This window comes from Cyphomyrmex costatus, unplaced genomic scaffold (assembly GCF_001594065.2).
Source record: "Cyphomyrmex costatus isolate MS0001 unplaced genomic scaffold, Ccosl1.0 scaffold241, whole genome shotgun sequence".
NCBI lineage: Eukaryota > Metazoa > Arthropoda > Insecta > Hymenoptera > Formicidae > Cyphomyrmex > Cyphomyrmex costatus.
This window is the reverse complement of record NW_017276489.1, coordinates 18,564-30,791: the sequence shown is the minus strand read 5'-3', so window position 1 is coordinate 30,791 and position 12,228 is coordinate 18,564. Positions and strand designations below refer to the sequence as shown.

At 31.6% G+C, this 12,228-nt stretch overlaps 2 protein-coding genes across 2 annotated transcripts in view; one reads left to right on the top strand and one right to left on the bottom strand.

Annotated features, from left to right (window-relative positions):
- Positions 1–3,955, bottom strand: part of Lsm11 (U6 snRNA-associated Sm-like protein LSm11) — a 31,595-nt gene extending 27,640 nt beyond the window's left edge. Inside the window, exons 1-2 of the mRNA XM_018540344.1 lie at positions 3,594–3,955; positions 2,198–2,255 (exon numbers count right to left, since the gene is read on the bottom strand). Coding sequence (XP_018395846.1) covers positions 2,198–2,255; positions 3,594–3,779 — 244 coding nt within the window. The 5' untranslated portion in view covers positions 3,780–3,955. The remainder of the gene's footprint in view (positions 1–2,197; positions 2,256–3,593) is intronic.
- Positions 1–11,543, top strand: part of Eip74EF (Ecdysone-induced protein E74) — a gene marked incomplete at its 3' end in the record, with an annotated part of 64,823 nt that extends 53,280 nt beyond the window's left edge. Inside the window, exons 2-4 of the mRNA XM_018540305.1 lie at positions 9,277–9,559; positions 9,833–10,085; positions 11,442–11,543. Of these exons, the coding sequence (XP_018395807.1) occupies positions 9,416–9,559; positions 9,833–10,085; positions 11,442–11,543 (499 nt within the window). The remainder of the gene's footprint in view (positions 1–9,276; positions 9,560–9,832; positions 10,086–11,441) is intronic.
- Between the last annotated feature and the right edge of the window lie 685 nt (positions 11,544–12,228).

Genomic DNA, 12,228 nt, shown 5'->3' with positions numbered 1-12,228 from the left:
GGCGCTTCGAGTTTGTATTGCATGCTGACCATGAGAATCTAAGTTAGCTTCCTTTTTTCATTTCAAAATATTAAAAATCATGATAGAAATCTCTAGCAAAGTAGAACGAGTAAGAATTTGATCTTTATTATCCTAGGATTGTGGGTTTTACATAAAATCCGTTTGGAAATATTTTCTCAAAAGTATCATCCTAAAATCTTCTGAAAAAATTTGTTACGTACAAGTGATACGCAAACATCACGTTTTTCTCGATAAGTAAGACCAATATTTGATTTATCGTAATGACAAATTTTTTCCAATATTAATTGACTGTAGAGGCTAAGGAAGTTTTTGAATTTCTGGAAATCCTTCATCTTGTAGCCAATAAAAAGAATTTGACTACGCAACTTGCGACGAGATTTTTGGAAGGTTGTCACAACGCATTTCGCACGCGGAATTTGTATATCGCGTTGCAGCAAGAAAGAGAGAATCTCTTTCTCTCACTTTTTCCCCGAATGAAATAAAGAGAGTGTATTCGCGACATTGTAAATATCGCATCTATGTACTTGCGCGAGGAAAAAGATAACCGCGTGGAATAGGAAACAATGGGGAGCAGCGACGGTCGGGGTCTCACCACGCAGGAACAGTTGGCGCACACTTTCACGGAGGTCAAATTCCACGCGTGGCTAATGCCGGTCGCGAGCTGCAATTGCAGCGACCTTCGTGGTATTTGTCAGGCCGTAAATAAAGTGCGTCGGTATCTGGAATACAAGAGCGGCGCGCGAGATGACGCTCGATAGATCGTCCGTAACATCGAACTCGCGCGAATCTTTTAATCATCATCGATTATTCGACGAATTTTTGTGCGGGCGCTTGCTCAACTCTTTAATTCATATTCTCACAGTTAAAAACCAATTCTCTCCTTGATGGAAATAATGAAGGATACGACAATTAAAATATTTCACTATTAATTAGTTAATTAATTGTGAACTCTGCAGTATATAAATCATCATTTACATAAAAAAATTAATTAACTTTCTGTTAATTAGTTTTCTTATGTAAATAATAATTTATATAGAGAGTTCTCTTTACACTTCTAAATTAACATTCGAAAGACAAGCATTATTGATTTGTTTTTATTTTTTAAACGTTATTATTAAATTTCTTAAAAAAATAGAATAAGAAATTATTTGACTTTCTAATAATTATGTTCTTTATAAATAATGATAAATAGTGATAAAATATGATCTTTTATCACTTTCTTTATTCTCAAAATAATTTATTCGCTTGGTTCTATTAGTAAGAAATCTATAATTATACGAGAATAGATTGAAATTGATGAAAATGAATCAGATTTTCAGAAATTCGCGAACGTTAAAGTAAATCTTTTTCATCCACGCGCGTGCGCGCAGAATGTATTTTTATTCATTTGTAGAAATTGCGTGAAGCATATTTCTATGTCTTTTAATCTAAAAATAATATCAGCCTTTTCTGTGCATCGTGAATACTACTCAATTCTGAATATAAAATGCAGTTTTTCGTTCCACTTGCATCTAATTGAATTGGGATCGAGTCCAATTCGAATTCTAATTGAATTCAAAAAATTTTTCACTATTTAAAAAAAAAATACGTATTTAGATAAAATTTCAATCCATTCTCGTTTACTTCTATGGCGTATTTCTAGTGTTAAACATTATTGTATAAAACATTAACTATATATTGTATGTTATTGATGTATAACTTATTTGATATTTGAGATCATTATGTATACAGATTTATTGAATATCTTTTAAAAAAGAAAAATTAAAAAAAACCAGATTTGGATTCCCCCCAATCAGTAAAAAAAAAAAAAAAACGGACGAAACTTCATTTTCTCGTTGCTATAAAAAGTTGCTCTAAGTGACCATTCTCGGTTAAATGTAAAATAAAATTCGATTAAATAAAGTAACCACCTTATTTCTACATTCGTTTTTTCAATGCAGAGAATAATTTATGCGAATTGATTAATTAAAGAGACAGAGGAGAGACTCTCGAATGTGCCATTGTCCCTCGCTGAGCACCGACAATTCCGCATTGAAATTCGATACTACGACATCACTCATGAATGAAATTTTTACCACGTGGACTGCGAAACTGCATGCAATCGCCATCTCTCGCGAGGCGTGCGAAAGCTACGCGTAAACATTGAGGAGGATTGTGTTGTTTTCTCTCTTCTTACCTTGATGCGATAAAAATCTTCTTTCCCTCGAGGATTCTGGTACGGCTGATTTATCACTCTGAAATACATATATGTGTATATATGAACCGCGAATCTTAGTTCTACTGCACTCTCACCAAGATCTGGAATGCTGATTACTCTAGTTTCCCGTTACAATGAAATTTCAGTTCCGTATTAAGTATATCTTATTCGATTCAGGAACCCCGTTTAAAAAATTGCGTTAATTTGACTTTAATTATATATACATTCTTATAGCAATATATCAATTTTAATTCTGATTTCAATATTTTTCCAATTTTGGAATCCCAGAAGCATTAAAATGTAACAAACAAATTAACAATAGGCTTTGGCAAAATAAATCAGTAAAATTGTCTTCAAGAGTTAGCATAAAATATTAGAGTGTATAAATAATTTATTCTTTACAAAAATATTAATAAAAGTATACGTTTCGACCATTGGTTCGAGTTGTCTTCATAGTATATTATAATTAAACAAAATGCACAAATTAATACTGATGTATCAACATAGTCAATTTTTAATTAGTCTTGCAATATTAACGTTAATCTTTTTTCAAGTCAAAATTATTTTTATGGTCATGTTGAGCTGAATGTTAGTGTGTTGTTTTTGTGTAATTTCCTCATATGTAGTTTGTCCATTTACATTGATGCATTAAATGGCTGAATTTATTAAACACACATTGAGAAGTTTTACAATTAACTTAGATGAAACGGTTACGTAAAACATATTGGAGGACAGCTCATGTACTATGGATCTAATAAAAGTCGTCGCGCAAATACTATTATTAATATTTGTATAGATTAAATTTGGATGAAACGGTTCAACAGCAAGTATTCGTAAATTGTAAGTATTACACATTTTTAAATTCTTAATAAGATTCTCTCAACTCTTTGGAGCTAACATGGATTTTGTTGAACCCACTGAATTATAAATCTCTTTGTCAAAAATATGTCAAACAAATCAGTTTTCTTTACATCACATCTGTAAAAATTTAGATTATTCTTATGTTAAAATAAACTTAACATTTATTCTTTTTTATACAAATTATGTCATTTGATGTCTTGAAATTAATTAATTTATATTAGTGAGAGAGTTTTACAGATTCAGTGTCAGTACTTCAATTAAATCTAAATTTCAATTTTGACAAAGCAAAATATTAAATCGAGTCAGGTTGTGACCGGACAAACTGGTTGCAAGGTTATGTTAGGTTAGGTTTTACATGCTCTGATATTTCGTATAGATTTTTACGTTTATAAATCTAATAATTTTCATGATCTCTAATTTCTACGATTTGACACTTTCGATGGATGACAATTTTCATCTGATTATTTTATATTAGAACAAATTAGCGCTTAACATAACAGTGAGCAATACGCACTTTCGTCGACACATCGATGCCTTTCAGAACGGATTCGAATTTTGAAATATTGTCATAGATCGGTACGCGGGCCGCCAAACGCACTTTAGGCGAATATAATGCCTTCAATGGATCGAATTTCTCGCTTCTGACGTCCAAACTCTCGTCCGATGTTTCACTGTCTTCGTCTGCCTGATCTGCCATCATTGATAAGTTTGTTCCTTTCACATGCACCTCTTACACTGAGAGAGAGAGAATACACACTAATTCATATACTATTATTTAGTTTATTGCCTGTTTGTCTTTAACTGAACTATCCGAATTTATGCACATAAAATAAGAGTTATTGTATAATTATTGTGCTTTAGAAAGAAAAATAATGAAAGCTCAATCAATGTAAATTTAATGCAACTACGAGAAATGAATATCCCTTGTTGCTGATTATAAACGCGACCACGTGCGCTGTACATCATGAAGTGGAATCACACTTTCAGCACCTCGAAGAGTAGCAGAGAGTGCAAGGCAATCGAAAAGAGCGGGAAAAGCGAAGCTAACTTTAGATCTATTTATAATTCTATTTATAATTTTATAATTTATTATAAATTATGTATAATTTATAAAATACTCTCTGCTTTCATACTATACATATTTTAATACATACATACATATATTTATATGATTTTGATTCTTTATGTGCATGTAAAATTACAAAGTTATTAAATGTATAAATATAATAGATAAGGTTTTTTTTAATAAAATAAATAATAAAAAAGAGCTTGTGAGTTATCTTTTGTCTTTATATGTAAAATTTGTTCAACAATTTGTGTATATATTTAAAATTAAAATATATGAACAAATTGTTGAATAGATTTTTTTGTATAAAGATTTTGTGATTACTATACGTTTTTTTCATTTATTAGTCATTAAATTGTTATGATATGGAGGAAGCCTCTAGATGTGTATGTCGGTGGGTTTATCAAATTTACTCAATATATAAACCTCTATCAAAAACAATTCAATTTCTTTCAATATTACATTTGTAAATTCGGATTATATTTATTAAAAATATATACTTATATAGTAACTATTTTTTTTCAAATGCAAGTTATGCTATTATTCCCTCGGAATTATTTTTAGTGCCTTTTAAATAATACAAATAAAATCTATTTTCAGACTCTTGTTGGTCCTTTTGTATTACATAATTGTTATTTTTAAATTAAGAGTCCTGTTAACTTAACTATTATTTTAAAATCTATTTTACAAAGCCAGCGTTTGGTATTAATTCCGGAAAGTTGATAAGCAAAGATTCGTGAAAATGTTGCGCATGAGACAGGCGGTGTCCTCGATTGGAAATTAACGTTTATTATGGTTCGGTAATCAATCGCGACGGTATTAGTTCTTAGATGGAAGAGGAGGATGTTAACCTCTACTCGTGGCAACTTTCTTTCGCGGCTACGAGTTACGTAAAAACACTATCGCGCCGCGCCGGGTAGAAGCTGCATAGAAACGCAGCGGCGATGGACGACGGGAGAGCGCGAGGTTACGCGCACAGGAAGTGAAACAGCGGAGCCAGAAAGAAAGTTTTCGCTCGGTGTTTTCACTTTCATGGAAATTGCCCGCGACCCTCTCTCTTTCTCCGCGGTAGCATTACGCGAATTAGTCACGAATCATCAGCGTTGCTCGTCGCGCGCGGACAAGCAGCTTTGCAAGCTATCGGTCAACTTCCTCTTCAGAGAGAGAATGAACTTTTTTTTTTAAAGATCTTTTGTTCTCGGTAAACATTTTCGTTTTCTAAACTCCTAATTCGTACATTTTCTTAAATGCGAAAAATTTATAATTTTTAAATAAGTTTATGGATGTATTTCTTTACTGAATTTTTGATTTTGCGAATAATCTCGATAATTCTCGCGCGCGTTCTTCATTTGTATTTAAATACTTTCTCAAACAAAGAATCAGGGAATGGAAGTAACTCGTTACTTATAACGAAGTTACAGTTACAAGTTACTTTTTTGGTAACTTTACTAGTAACTGCGTTACTTTCTTTTTTTGGTAACTGTAACTGTAACGAGTTACATTTTTTGGGTAACGGTAACGAAATTTACAGTTACTTTTGTCGTTACTTTGCACACGATTAAACACGGTTCGATTGGATACATGCTATTTATAGCGCTTATCAATAAGACTTGAAAGCCCTTAGACATTCGGCCGTTATGATTCAGTAATTATTTTACACTTCTATCTTCTTTGTAATACATAGGACATACAAATATTTCAGTTTGCTGCATATTTTACAGGTTTTAGAATTACAAAATTGTGTTTAAAAAAAATTAAAAAATAAATTAAATAATAGTAAATGAGAAGGGCTATGAACCCAAAAGCGAAACAGTTTAAAACACGATGACAATAAGTGTCGAAACGTCGTTTGTTTTTATCTTGTTTTATCTATGTATTGTTCTAATATATATTTATACATTTAATTACATTGTCATCGTCGTTCTTATCGGAAATAAACTGTTTCATTTTTGGCTCGTAACCCTTCTCATTTTACTTTTATTTAATTTATTATTTGAGCCATTCTACATTGTTTTTTTTTTTTAAATAAAACTATATATTTGTCGCAGTATTACATATAAAAAAAATGCAAAAGTACATTTTTAAATTGATTTTAAAAAAGTAACGGAAAAGTAACGAAAAGTTATTTTTCAAGTAACGGTAACTGTAACGAGTTACTTTTAAAAAGCGATAACTGTAACTGTAACTAGTTACATTTTTTACTCGGTAACGAGTAACTGTAACTAGTTACTTTTAAAAAGTAACTTTCCATTCCCTGCAAAGAATGAATTGTACAGAAATGTGCACAATTAAAGGCCTCCTTTCAAGTCTGTGGTAATGATGCAAAATAATTAAATCGTTCTCTTTAGAGCATTATTTTGCATCATTTTGATAAAATTTTAAACACTATGTGTGGGTTTACGTTTCACTATGTCATAAAGTACATGATAGAGAGAGAGGGAGAGAGAGGAGAGAGAGATAGAGAGAGAGAGAGAGAGAGAGAGAGAGAGAGAGAGAGAGAGAGAGAGAGAGAAAGCGCTATTTTTTATATTTTTCCATATATAATATTACATCGCGTCTAATATAAGCTCATGCGGGCATACTATACGCGGGCGGCAAGAGAAAGTAACAATACTATCAATCTACGTTTTAGCCGAGTTCAAATTAGAATTCAAACGAAAGTGCGAACGCGGACTGCGATGCACCGGAAGTTGTTGCGAGATAAAGAGATCTTGTTTCGCGCTTAATTAACGGTTTTGTTGCTTATCTTAATTTATTAACAGAGAAATTAGAAGCTTTTACACGAACTGTATCGTCATTGCATATTGTCATATATATGTATAAATATGTGTACTAACACATAGATATATATAGATATATACACAGGGTGTTCGGAATTTAAATGTCAAAACTTTGGGAATGTGTAAGGGATCGATAAATTAAGAAAAAAAAGTCCTATAGAAATATACTCGTTTTTGCTTTGTTTTGAAGAAAATCGTAAAAAAGACAAAATATAGTTGCTTCGTTCTTAGACATAAAGGAGTAGTGTCTTGACCTGATCACCTGATCTGATACCACTGGATTTCTTTGTGTGGAGGATCCTAAAGCAGGAAGTTTATTCGTTGTCAATCAACTCAGGAGCAATAAGAAATAAGTTTCGTATAACAGATATGAGATTATTAGTACTTTATTGTATAAATAAATATGAAGATTAACAATAATTTTTAATTTCATTCTAAGATATGACAATGTGATATCAAATAAAATCATCAATGTAATGTTAAACGCACGTAGAAAAACATATGTTAAGTATATGTATAAAGTATATGAAAAACTATATAGACTATTACGAATTGCATATTAACTTACCTCCTTTTTTTTCTATTGCTGTTATATAAAGATATATCGATAAAAAAAAAATAAAATTGATATTTTATTCATATTTTACTGTATTATTTGTTTATAAATTTTCTGTTGTTTTTTACATATACAATAAATAAATAAAACTAAAGGTCATATCAAACTCTTGTAATAGACACAGGAAAAAAGAATGTAAAAGAAATGTGTATCTACTTTTCAATTTTTCAATGTGTATCTAATTTACAACTTTTCGGACAAATCTTCACGGCACAAGAATTTTTAATATAAAAATTGTTTCATATTGTACTTAAATTTTAAAACTTTCAAAGTTGCATTCACTAAAGACTATGATGTCTCAATTTTTAATGTAAATTATTGTTCTATTCTTTAGCTATACATATTTAATAATAAATATTTCTTTCCATCTATCACTACTATGCGAATACTTATAAACACGATTTTATTAATTATGCATTCTTTAATATAGTACACGGTATTTTTAATAATAAATATTTGAAGCCTGTATATCAATAATAATTTTGAAAGATTTTAAGATCTACCTTAAAAAATAAAACGAATAAAAAGAATAAATAATTACAATCCTCCAGGATGGTGTAAATTTTTGAAAATTATATAATTCTGAAACTTTATCTGTATCATATAGCTAAACTATGTAAAAGAAATGTGATGAATTATTGATGCATCAAATATTAAATAAGGCTCGCAAGCGTTATAAGCAACAAGTGAAACGTGTACCATAAATTAAGATAAAATTTTGTACATTTAAATTTTGTCAAATTATTATAAATATTTCTAATATTAGAAAAAAAAATTATTTACAATTTTATTTTACACGATTAATGCAAAAAGATAGTCAACATTACTAGTTCAGCGAGCAGACACTATTAGCTTCGAGCTGCTAAACTGGAAGTTAGTCCTATCTCTCCAAGAAATTTATCTACTTCTACGTTAGATGATAATGCTATTGTTAATTTCTTTGATATGTTTCTTTGATATGTTTTGTAATCCTAATTGTTAATAAAGTGTTAGTTGATGTCAGTCGAATAATATTGCAGCTCCAGATATACGGATACTGCAAGTACTTATACACTCTTTAACATTAAATCTATAGTGAGATCTTTTTGAACAGTTATCAGCCACCTTTGTTTGGTTTATGTGGAGAGATTAAGCAATGTGATTGGATCATCGTCAACTTCCAACTACCCGTCATGGTGTTCGGGTTAATCCAAATCTGAAAGATGTTGAAAGAGGCGCCAACTCCAGATAACAAGCTTCTCTGACCAGTATCAGACTATCAGATCCCCTGTTTCCTAGGGGATCCGAAAGAACAGTCTGCGATATCTCCTTATAACTAAGTCACGATGAATACAAGCGCTATCGAGAAGCGATACATTCATATCCTTAATTTTATTTTCCGAAAATCGGTGCTAATAAACTTAATAATAAATTCTTATCATCAATAAGCAATGCAAATAAACAAACGCAACGTTTGAAAACTCGTAAAAAAAGCCTAGATATAAATATATATAAATCTGAATATGTATATAATATATAATTTTTGGTAATTATTACTTTTTAAAGTAATATACAGTGTAACATGATAGCCGCCAAGCGGCCAATAGACTAGTTAAAATGCTTAGAATATGTATGTATCTACGATTCTTAATCGTATTTATGTTTGCATGATAACGGGAAATCATTAAGAGTTTAAGAGTTAATCACCTGTATTTTGATGGTGGACACACAATCTAATTGTGAATTATGCTTTCAGGTGTAGAAAAGAAAGTGGAATCGAATCATCTGAGTGCGATATCCGCGGGAGGCGAAAGAGGTAGGAAGTCTTGGAGGTGGTTAGATGTTAGAAGGCGCGGGGGTGGCTAAAGTGGCCCCGCCGCTGGGTACGGGTCCCGATGCCGGTCCCCGTATCGCAAACACCTACATTAATAACCTCCACCCTTGTACCCAAGGAGGAATCAAACATGCCCTTCATAGACGACGAGCTATTCTGGTACTCTGACAATGACGGAAAGATGGATTTAACCCAGTGCCTTCAGGTGAGTGGTTGTTTTCGAATTTGAGATTAGAACAGATTTCTATATAATATTCATGAAATTTTAATAACGTCTAGAATTTATAGATATATAAATTGAATTTCGTATATAGTATAGAATTTGATAAAATCTGCCATGATTTACATGAACCTTGATTTAGAATTTATTGATTTATCAAATATGAGAGGCCTAATAAGTTACATACCATATAATCCTATACTATATGCAGTAACGAAATAATACCTATCTTTATCTTCGTATTTTCCATGTTTTCAGCAGAGCAACACAGGCCAGCCGGTAGAATTTTCTACGATGGAGCTAAGTGCTCTGGTAGGAACGCCAACGGCATCGAATGTGCCAGTAGAGGAAGGTGCGGGTATGTCTGGTGTTACAGGGGAGGAACTTTTCGATCCCCTAGACTTCCTAAGGGAACTCGAGGCAGAGGCCAGTCAACCCACCTCCACCACAACGCCTTCTTCCTACAAAAGACAGAGGCACAATATCGCTGCCGCGAATCCTTTATTAGCAGGTGAATTGTATATCGTTCATTATTTATATATCATCAATAAACCTTTTTACCATATATACGAATTGCAATACAAATAAAATATACTCTCCGTTTAGTGCGTAAATTCTATATTTATAAGATAAAATACAATTCTTGCAAGCAATTAGGGTGTATATTCCTACAGAATATGTATTACCTATATATGTATGTACAATATAATAATCAAGGCTTTGGGAAAATTATTTATAAGGTACTTTTTAGGTTATCTTATGCGTATATGTGTTTGTTATAGAAATTGAGTACAAAAAGTAGTACAATGTTGGTAAGTAAATGATAAAATATATAGTGTAAAAAATGAAATGCCCGTACAAACTTATTGTACTCAATTCCTATAATAAAAAATTACTTGTAAGTATAATTTATAAAGTAAATTTCCCAAAACTATTATAAACCTATAATAGATGTACCTATAACCCTGACAAAAATAAGAAGTTTGATAAATGTTTTTTGGCATTATTTAAGCATTTGTAGAAGTTTGTTTAGAGTAGAAAGAGAGTATAAGTCAGTAGAATATGTTTGAAAAGCGGAAATTGCAACGTTGCAGTGTTTTAAAAACGGATCGTTAGAGAAAAGTCTTTGCTAATTGTTTGAAAAATTAACAATAAACTCTCTGTACGAAGGTGTATCAGTATTTATTATTACACAGAACTTTCATCAAACGATATATACGGTTACATTTCATAAGCGTTCTCTGAAGATGTTTAAAACTCAATAGTGTTGTGTAAGCGTTCTTATAAAGTTTGAAAGCGTATAAACTCTTAAAAAATCGTCATCGAACGGTTGCCAACGCTTACTTTATAAAAGTATTCATATTTTCGCTACGGTACACCTACATGTCACGATATATAATATGTGCGTGCGTGTGTGTAATATAATATATATAAGAATATGTACTTATATATATATATATATAAATGAAGTTAAAAGTAAAATATAAATTCGCAAACATCTCGATTCTGCATTTTTGGTTTTCTTTAGCGTAGTAATTAGTAAATTCGAATATAACCCTTACTATTAAAATAAGTGATTAATTGGCCAGTAATAGAGTGTTTAATTTCTGTAAGGGAAACTAAATCTATCTACGTATTTATATATTTTACTATCTTTAGTAAGTACATACCATGTCACATAATTGCTTTCGACAATTACTTATAATTTTATCGCTTATAAATATAGAATTTACGCATGAATATAGAACAACCATAAAAATTCACATGCATTATTTGTATTGGATTTATTTCTGGAGCAACAAGTATATTTTTATTTTAATTTATTTTACTTTAGTGGACTAATTGTTTTTTAACATTATGTGTTTAGAAAAATTAGCAGCGCCTTCAACGCAAGCGTCTCCAATTTCCATCCCTTACGCCTCAAGGGCGGAAATCAAGACGGAAAATATTCAACCTGAGACGAGTAAAGGTAAGAGGTTAACATGTTGAATTACACCCGTCTTGCTTTAACGTGCGTCGATATGGCAGGAAAACGTATTATGTACCGACAGTATGTTTTCTTTATTATCAACAAACCAAATCTGCTGTTGGTAATATAGATTTTGTGCGAGTACGTTTGTTTTACGTATAATCTTCTTTATCTTCAAGCGATCGGATTTCGGTCGGTTAAATTGCTTTCCGTGCGTGTCGAGAATTTAAATCGCGCATCGTCGAAAGGAAAACCGGCCAAGGTCCCGTGAATCGCGAGCAGACATCCGCGTTAGCGATAATTGCGCATGTGTGACTCGTGTATGTACAGTGACTCGAGGAAAAAAAGAACATGACACGTATGCATGTGCGTACGGTGGCCTAATTCTTATAATTTACAGTCATGTTGTAATGTGACGCTCGCACCCGAACGTTAGTTTTACGCTCGTTTCGCGACTTCGATCTGACAGACATTGATATATCCGCCAAAATGACCCTGTTTCACGCACCACTTATCAAACAATGTGCGTAATGAAAATATTTTCGGAGAATCTCGTTCACACTTGTGCATACACGCAAGTGTGTACGATGGCTTTATTTTCAAATGATAATGATCTTTCATCTGACAATAAGTCATGCAGCTATGTCAAATATTAAAAAGAAATAAAATTATATTCATAGTTATT